Source organism: Morus notabilis, unplaced genomic scaffold (assembly GCF_000414095.1).
Source record: "Morus notabilis unplaced genomic scaffold, ASM41409v2 Scaffold101, whole genome shotgun sequence".
NCBI lineage: Eukaryota > Viridiplantae > Streptophyta > Magnoliopsida > Rosales > Moraceae > Morus > Morus notabilis.
The window spans coordinates 366,585-376,512 of record NW_010364303.1 but is presented as its reverse complement, the minus strand read 5'-3'; the positions used below and the strand labels follow the sequence as shown (position 1 = coordinate 376,512).

The 9,928-nt window shown below is 34.0% G+C and overlaps 1 protein-coding gene across 3 annotated transcripts; it reads right to left on the bottom strand.

The window, feature by feature from the left end:
• Nucleotides 1-287: 287 nt before the first annotated feature.
• On the bottom strand, nt 288-5,492 carry LOC21404868 (UV radiation resistance-associated gene protein). Of its 3 annotated transcripts, none has more exons than XM_024170987.1 (6): nt 5,014-5,492; nt 3,525-3,731; nt 2,966-3,146; nt 1,950-2,098; nt 1,373-1,600; nt 288-669 (listed from the first exon to the last, which is right to left on the bottom strand). In XM_024170987.1, the coding sequence occupies exons 1-6, from the start codon at nt 5,197-5,199 to the stop codon at nt 553-555; spliced, it is 1,068 nt and encodes a 355-aa protein (XP_024026755.1). In that variant the 5' UTR covers nt 5,200-5,492; the 3' UTR covers nt 288-552. The 3 variants fall into 3 exon arrangements, with proteins under 3 accessions (XP_024026755.1, XP_024026757.1, XP_024026756.1); XM_024170989.1 differs by having other exon boundaries at nt 3,525-3,753; nt 5,014-5,075; XM_024170988.1 differs by lacking the exon at nt 288-669 and adding an exon at nt 1,067-1,259.
• Nucleotides 5,493-9,928: the final 4,436 nt, after the last annotated feature.

Sequence of the window (9,928 nt, the reverse complement as noted above, 5' to 3'; positions counted from 1 at the left end):
ATCCTCTTGTTTCAGGGGTTATTATTTTTAATTGTCATCATTAGGAATTAATTTTTCTCAAAAGCTGTGGCATATTTTGTTTCTCTCTGTTGGAGGATTCACTTTTCAATCTTATATATAGTGCTCTTATCTCACCCGGCTAAAATCTTGATTACAAATTCCTGTGCAAGGAGATACATGTAACGTGGTCGGCTACCAGCCTAGTGGGAAACCCTTGATATATAAATTACAAAAAAAAAAAACAAAAAACAAAAAAAAAGACAGTACCTATGTTTTTGAGCATAAACTTTATTACAGTTAATTCATCACGAAGAAATATATAATTCAAAGTATTTAACAAGGAACTGAAAAAAAACCAAAAACAAAAACAAAACGAAATAATATTCTTTTTTTTTTAAACCTAAAAAACCATTATTCTCAAGGGGACAAATTTGCAATGATTGCATCAATAAAGTACACGAGAGCTATGTGGAAAGGTGCTCCACTAAAAATTTGCACCTGTGTAAGAGTGTAAGAATATAAGCAATTCCTGTGGCTGTTCAAACACTCAATTCACGTATCTATATAATCTGCAGATTGGATAGCTATTACAAGCTCCTTCAAATTAGCTAGTACATGTCGTGGTCCTAAACTCTTGGCACCAATGAAATTCAAAAGCTGCTCTAAATCCTACAGAGAGAATAGGGGGACAAAAAACGTTAAGCTCATTGAGATGAAAGACGTGCATGTATATTCATAATCCAATTCACCGAATACAACCCCCAAGAGAACACATCATAAGACTAGATGGTCTTCAAAATGATTTCATTTTTCTCTTTCTTTCTTTTCTTTTTTTTTTTTTTTTAAATACGCTTAAGATCAGAAACTGACCAACAAATGTTAAAAGAGTGGTGGCAATTTGGGTTCAACATGACAACATGACTTGAACTCGACCCAAATGGATGACATGAAATTGACTCGAATTGACTCAAGTTATTAATTTTTTTATTAAAAAAATAGAAATAAACAATCTTTTATTTTCAACATATTTAATAAAAATACAATGAAAAATATTAGATTTGTGGCCCAGATTTACAAAGTAGAGTATCGATAAATGGATTGAGTATGTAAATTAACAATCAAATTGTTTATATCAGTCGTGGCAGTACGGATCTAAGAGAAGTTTTCACTAAATGAATGACACACAGGTCAACTCAAAACGACATGAAAATTTGGGTCAACAAGAACACGACCAAAGTTGCCACCCCCATATGCACATGCTGCTTGAAAATGGCAAAAGAATAAATTGAAGAAACATTATTAAGTATCTACACCCAAAAAAAGGGGAGAAAGTGAAAATTATACGTAAAGAAGCATGAAGTTTGAAGTGTACCTTGTTCAGTAAGAATACAGCATAAGCAGCTCTCGTTGTGTCTTGACCATCCAAATAAAGGGGGAATTCCATGTGCTTCAATTTTGTGGATTGAGATGTATTTGATGACATATCGGACGGTGAAGGCTCTATTGATGGTGCATAATCAATAATATGTGAACGAGATCCACCCAGGTGCACAGGGTAACGTAATGGAACTTTCAAGTACAAAGCAATAAGTGAAACTGCCTGCAGTAAGTTTGAGAAAATACAACGCATCAAGAAGAGTAAAAACGATTGGTGTCTGTGCTAATGAACAACAAAACAGAGGCCTCTTATCAAACAAAAAAGAACAACAGGGGGGAAAAAGAACAAATTTCTAAATTTCAGTAATCAGTGGCGTGTAATGCAAAGAAATTCTCACAATTTGCTTATGATATAATATGAAGGATCAGTAATTTATAATTTGATTCAAATACGAGGATCCAGATTACAGATAGATGGAAGAATCAGAAAAGAATAATATATGATCATACAAGATTCGAGGAACAAAGAAGGCAGTAATTGATAGCTTTATTTAAAGAGGGAAAGAACGCACGTGAGCAACATATCCCAGAGCACTTGACGACTTTTGAGCCTCCTTCTTGTCTGTGAAAAGACTCATCGTTTTAAAAGGAAGCATGGTCAGATGTAGACCCAAAATTGTCAAGGATCCTGGATTGACGGGCTTCGATCCGGCAAAATTGCCTGGTAAAGAATGGGAAGTAATTCTTGGATTAAAAAATCAAGACAGCATATTATAAAGGAACATAAAACTGAAACAAGCAAGAGAATCCAGTCTTTTATTTTTTATAAGAAAAGAGAGAATCCAGTCAATTTAAAATATGAGAATCCGTATCATAGACATGGTAACACAAAAATATCAAAGGCACAGAGGGAAATAAACACTCCTAGATGCATAAGACGCTCATTACAGATATTTATCCCTTCAACTACGGTGATGCTGATAGAGTCTTAACAAGTTAGGTGATACTTGTACTTTGAGTAAAGCAATCAAAGTTTTTAAAAGACGTCAAATTACATTTGAATTGAAGGAGGTTATATACCATCGAGAGGCATGCAGGATGGTTTTGCTTTCGCATATTAAGAACTTCCAGACATCCACAAGACAAAATTAATGAAAAGAAACTGAAACCAGAAAGCTAGAGGGAGGGAGGGTGTGACCAGGGGAAGACAAACAATGGAAAAGCCTAAAAGTGTCTAGAAACGCATCCAAAAGGTCAAATAAAAGAACATTCATCCAGACGTTTATGAATAAATTTCAACAATAAGCACTTCTTTTTATTTTTTTATTATTTTTATTTTTATTTTTATTTTTAACGACAGATGAACTAGCAAAACAACTCTATCTACATTTACTAACATTAGGTCCAACAATTCATTTGCATAACTAGAACAAAAAACATTTAATAGAGTGGAAAGGGGATAGAATCAGAATCACTGCAATGACTTAAATTAAGATTTTCTTCTTCTGCTTAGTAAAATTTGATGTAAAGTCCTTTTACAGTGTTGCTAGCTATTTTGTACATGCAAGATAAGTGGGATAGCTTTTACCTGATTTGCTACTGCTAGGAAATGATTCAAGCTCCTGTTCCTGTTTAGGTCCTGCAGAGATCTTTACAGGATACAGCAGTGAAAGTTGAGATACCATATACTGTTGTCTCATTCTTAGCATTTTCTGCAAATTTGGAAGACGAATGTACTCCTTCCCTCCAGGAAACACGTCGTTTGTTTCCTGTAATAAACACACATAATGCTTCCGCTCCACCAACATATATAAATTTAAATTGTACTACTAACCACTCAACTTGGATTAAAAAAATGTAACAAAGAAATATCAGAGCTTTATGAAAAAATAGACTGCATGATTGATTTTAAAATTTGGATGGAACACACCCAGTCATTACAATAGAAAATGTAAATTTGTAAAAAAAAATAGAAACAAGAGCAGGCCTTTATTTATGAAACATGAAGAAAATTAAAAAATAAAAAAAAAAACATAAAAAACTGCAAAATCAAAAATAAAAGCCACCCAATTGAGGTTTGTAAAAGGATGAGTAAAGATAAGAAAGATGAAATAAATAACTAAGAGTTGATAAGAAATAGCTATTACTTGCAAGCGCTTCCTAGCAACAGAAAGGGCTGCCCCATCAACCAATAGCGACCTAACTTGAACATTTAGCTCTTTCTCGTGCTCTTTAGCCTTCTCCGCAACAATCACATATTGCATCGACAAGTTTACCATCACCATTTTTCTAGCCTCCAGTTTCTCATGCATCTCCTCAAGCTCATTTAATCGGCTTAGTGACTCAGCTTCAACCTGCCGAACATGTTGCCGCCCGCTAATCCGCGGGCTAATCAATTAAGGCCCAAGAAATTTAGGAAAGAAAAAACATAAAGACTGAGTGCATCTATCAGCAAATATCTCACCCATATGCTTGACCAATAATTTATTTTGTGAACCACTAAATAAACTAAAAACTCCATCATACGTTTGGAAGCTACATGGATTGCAAAATAAAACTCTCTTGGTAATGTATCCAGAAAGAAATGAAAAAACTGAGAAAGCACATTCACCTTTTAAGCTGATTTCCAAAGGTTGAATTGTTTTCAAACATTATTTTATTGTAGAGGAGTAAGAAGAACTGTGCAAGTATTTTTCTATATAAATAAATTGAATTCAAATATGAGAAAGATAAAAGAAAAATCCACCTAGAAGCCATGTACTCAAAAGAATCAAAAACATCACATAGTATACAAAATTTGAGCCTGGACTCTGGAAGAAGTGTGAATTATGAAAGCAGCTTTTGAGTTACTTAGGCCTCGTTCGTTTCGCGGATTCGAGCTGAGATGTGACATTTTCTGAGAGCTTTTAACTGTAGAAACCTAGAACTGAAAACTCAAATCGGTCAAATGAACGAGGCCTTATATTTACCCATTGATGTTCTTCCGATTATTCATAACAAAAGCTATTACAATGTATACTTTTCACAATACAATATTTTCTACAATTATATCCATAAAACTACTCTTGGTTTTCCCTTAATTTAACAATTATAGTTAATACACGCACTTTACTTGCGAAAAGCATGCCTCAGCTTTGTTCTGCCTCTATTTGAGGGTCTTAAAGTATAGTAAATTATTTTCCTTTTCTGATTCAGTAACCGATGTAGGAAGACAATTTGAAAGCCAAAAGGTATCAAGTTATTAATTTGTAAGTTAATAGTTCATCATCTTTACAATATCTTGTTCAGACCGGGGATTAAGGATCCCCTTAACGGCATAAAGAACTACAAAAAAAATGAGAAATTAAATCCCATTCATACATACAATTTCTTCTCCAATGAATACAGCCAATTGGGAACAAAATCAAATCAATTATTCAGCAATTATCCTTCTGCAACAAAATTGGAATTCTCTCAGGCACTTAATCAGCAATTAAGCAGACAAAAAAAAAGGAAAACCTAGAAAATGCATAATTGAAAAGCAATTCAAATCCTGTTTCCACCTTCCACCATAACGTACATTTCTTCTCCAATGAATACAACAAAATTGAGAACAAAATCCAAAGACACAAAATTCAGCAATGCCCAAAACCCTACCTGAATGAGCGACTCGAGCTTCCTCTGAAGACTCCGTTTCTTCTCCTTAGTTTCGTTGAGAGCTGAAGAAAGACTGCAAAGCCTAGCGAGCTCTTGGTCGACAACTCCCCACTCTATAACATTCAAATTCTCCGGATCCATTTCCTTCTTCTCCGAAAAAATCTTCACTCGGTCTCCTTCTTCCATCGAGAATCTGAGAGAAATCACTGCTCTGGTGGTGGTGTGATCTCGTAGATGGCGCAGGGCTCGACCTCATCGTCATCCCTCCACTGACCGGTTAGGGTTTCAGGATCACTAAACCATTTCTGTTTCGGCAGAATCGGCACTTTCTTCCAGTATTTCAGGAAAATTTTGGAATTTTCTTGCGGAAAATTGATTCTGGAAAATTTTTGGATGGGAAATGAAACAAGGAGATTGTCTTATTTGGGGGGTAAACTCCAGAAATCCCAAGGGGAAATTGTTCTTAGTTCTTAACGGAGGGCGTTATTTACTTGCTAAACCATTTCTGTTTCGGCAGAATCGGCACTTTCTTCCAGTATTTCAGGAAAATTTTGGAATTTTCTTGCGGAAAATTGATTCTGGAAAATTTTTGGATGGGAAATGAAACAAGGAGATTGTCTTATTTGGGGGGTAAACTCCAGAAATCCCAAGGGGAAATTGTTCTTAGTTCTTAACGGAGGGCGTTATTTACTTGTTTTTTTTTTTTTTTCTTTTATTTCACAAGATACAAATGGTTCCAGATACAAAGGAACTCAACCTTGAATTAATGATTGAATCCGTCAATAAAAATTAAACTGGCACAAAGGTAAATATAAATATTAAGAGGGAAAGATCCGCTCGGTAAATAAATTTTAAACTTGATTATTACTCGTTAACACAATAATACAAGATTAGCTTAGTTGATTAAGACTAAACCCTACAAAACGAAAACAATCACACCATAACATATAGAGAATTCTAACCGAAAAACATACACCGCACCTTTTAAGGAAAATTTTTTAATGGGAAAGGAAATAAAGAGATTGTCTTATTTGATGGGTAAACTCCAAACACTGAAATCAAAAAGGGAAATTGTTGGGTGCGTTTGAAATTGATTCCAAAACGTTTTTATTTTCTGTACGAAAATAGAAATGAAAACGTTTTCATTTTCATTTTTGAATTATTTTTGAAAATGCGTTTGGTAGTTTTATTTAGAGATTGATTTCAGTTTTAAAAAAAAAAACTGAAATTGCGTTTGGTGGTTTAATTTTTAAAAACATGTAATAATATATTAAATAAATAATATTTATTAAATATATTAAATAAATAATATTATTAAATATATTAAATAATAATATATTAAATAAACATCATTATATATACATTATATATACATAACAGGAAGAATCCGGGGGGGCGCCTTCGTCTGCATCATGGGGCCGTCGGCCCCGGAGACGACGAGATGTGCTCCTTCATCTCCCGCATCTCTCTCTCTCTCTCCCGCCATTCTTCATCTCCTTCAGCCGGTGTTGATGGCGGTGTTCACGTGGGCGTAGTGACGGCGGCAGCGTCCGACGATTGACGATAGCCACCGAGCGACCGCATCTCCGGCGACGTCTCTCTTTGTCGTCCTTCATCTCCGGTGTCCTTCATCTCCGGTGTCGGTGTTGATGTCGGAGTGGGGGAGGGGGCTGTCGGGGGTGGTGGGCAGTGGAGAAGAGAGAGAAGAAAAAAAAATGAAAACTGTTTTCAGAAGAATGAAAACAAAAACGAGAAAACGGATTTTTTTCGTTTTCATTTTTTCAAAAAAAGACAAAAACGTTTTTGTTTTTGTTTTTTGAAAAGTTTTGTGCTAAACACGTTTTTAGAGTGTGTTTTCATTTTTTAGCTTCGAAAAACGTGAAAAATGAAAACGAAAATAAAAATAAACAGGCCCGTTTTGATTTCTTTAAATGAGAAATTTCATTTCACAAGACACAAAGAGCCCTAGATACAAAGGAATTTGACCCCGAAATAATTATTAAATCCACCAGTAAAATTTAAAATAGCACAAAAGTAAATATAAGTACCAAGACTTAAATGAGAAAAGACCCGCTCAATGTATAAACTTCGAGCTTGATTATTGCTCATTAAACAACACCAAAATAGGACTAGCCTAGTCGACTAAAACCAAACGCCATGTAATAGGACAATCACACTATGACATAGAGAGAACTTAGTTGGAAAACATACACCGCACCTTTTACAAACGGGTAGGGACACAAACAGAGGACATCGTCTCCGTTATTACCAAAACAAAAACATCAAAGTAAAAAAAAAAAAAAAACAAAAAACATACCAAAAAGGCGGAAACATCAACGCCTTTACTACAACTAAACAAACAAAAGATCCACCGGCAGCAAGCCGTGAGAAGTGGAACGGAAGCCAGATCTGAGTCGATCCATCCTAGAAGGACAATGGAGAACGGAACCATCGTCTCCCAGAGAATCTTGCAACCATGCATATCAACACACCATGACAGTGCAACCACCCGCCGAAGTCGCTGATCGGTAAATACCGTATTTACTTATAAATACCATGTTTATCTAAAAATCTGATCACTGACGTTGGCAACTAGTAAATATTGTATTTACTCGTAAATACGATATTTATCCAAAAGTTTGACCTCCGATGTCGGGATCGGTAAATATAGGGATGACAATTCGTGTTTACGTGTCGTGTTCGGGCCGACACGATTATAGTAAACACGAACACGGCACGATTAATAAATGTGTCAGAAACCTAAACACGAACAAGAACCGCTAATAACACAGTTCACATGACACGACACGCAAACACGATTACTAAACAGGCCGTGACAGGTCGACATGAAAAAAACACGTTTATGACCCAATTAGCAAAAATAGTGAAATTTTATATTGTATTCAAAACTAATATGAATTTACTACTTAATATCACTTATAGTTAAAACCATGCGAGCATATAATAAGAAAAACATAAATCCAGCCCATTTATTTTTATGTTATTCGTGTCGTGCCAGCCCATTTATAGTTAAAACCACTGACATTGGCAACGAGCATATAATAAGTATGCCATGCTAAATTTCATTCAAATATTTTATTTAATTATCAAAGTATTTAAAAATAACAACAACAAATATAAGTAAATGAATAATTTTTCTCCTTAAATAAAAATAATTTATTTTTAAAAATTATTTTAATTAATAAAATATAAAAAATATATTTTTTATATTATAAATATTAACCATAAATATAGAAATAAAACTAACTATAACATGTCTCATAAAGTATTTTGCTTCGTCATTCTACATTTTAATAGCATTTTTAAATTTCTACTTTTGGCACATGTAAATATTTACTAAACACCTATATACTTCTGATCACACTAATTTATTACAAATAATACAGTAACACTTAAAAATTGTAACAACACAACAATATCGCCTACAGTTAAAAAAAATCATATTTCAATAAAAAAAAAACTCTAAATTAGAAATTGAACATCATTTTTTAGAGAAAAAAAAATCAAACGTCCAAATCAGCAAAAAATAAATTAACAAACTCATAAAAAAAAAAAGCCAAAACCAAAATCACAATCTCAGATCCACACAAAATCACAATTTCAAATTTAGGGCTTGTTCTTTTGGAGTAAAACTCAAAAAATATTTGAACTCAAGTTACAACATTATTCAAGTTCATGTTCGTTTGTAAAATTTGAGTTTGAGCTTGAGTTTGGAGCTAAAATCTGAGTTCAAATTTCTCCTTCAACTCAAGTTCTTAAACTCAAACTTAAGTTAATGAACAATATTTTTTCTATTCTTCAAAACGTTAACTTTTTCGTTTTAATTCCGATTGAGAAGATTTTTTTTTATGCATTCATAACGAAGAGGCGAATAAAACTCCACCCATATACCCTATTAAAATTTTTCATCACTATTGAGTTTTTATTAAAATACTATCTAAATACAAATTTAAATTTTGACTCACTCAAATACAAACTCAAATTGATTCTCAATTCAAATCATAACTTAAATGTGCACATCCAAACACAAACTTAAGTTATAACTTCAACTCAAATTTAACTCAAGATCTATACTCAAATCACCATAATTCAAAAATACAACCCAACAGACCCTTAGGATCACAAACTATGGATTATTAGATTTATAAAATAAATAAATAAATAACAACTTCAGATGAAAATCAGATACTCAGAGACGTGACTTTTGCCTGCAAGGTGAAAGACAAAGAGCTGACAACGAATCTTGTCTTCTACGGAGATGATTGTGATGTCCACTTTCTTCTCCTGCACAAAATCGTGATCCCTCCCCTCAGTAAAGTGATGGCGACTTAAGCTGCAATCGCCGCGAGCAACATCCTCCATGATCGGTCAACGGTCCTCCTGAGGCCAACAATTGTCGATTCGTGACGATCTCCGCGGATTTTCATGATTCCTAGTGACCATGGAGAAATAGAGAGAGAGAAAGGAATCGATGGAGGTGTGCGAAAGGAAGAGTAATCAACAGAGGTGAGAGAGGGAGAGGACGGAGTTTAGAAAGAATCGAAGAGAGATAGGGAGAAGAACAGACGGAGGAGAGGGAGGGAAAGAACCAGAGAAAGAGATAAGCTGAGAGATAAACGTAAAAAAACGTAAAAAAACGTAAAAGGGAAAGCAAAAAATGAAAAGGAAAAAGAAAGAGGAAAAAAGAAAAATAAAAGGGTAAACTTAGAAAAGATAAAAAAAGTATTTAAAAGGAGAAGACAATATATGCTATAATTTACCGGGTTATAAGAAATATGTTATTTACTTCAAAATCATATATTAATTTTCTAAAAAAATATGTATTAAAAATTCTATTTAGTGGTTAAACAGTAGAGAACAATGCTCTCTCTCTCTCTCCTCTACATGACTAGGG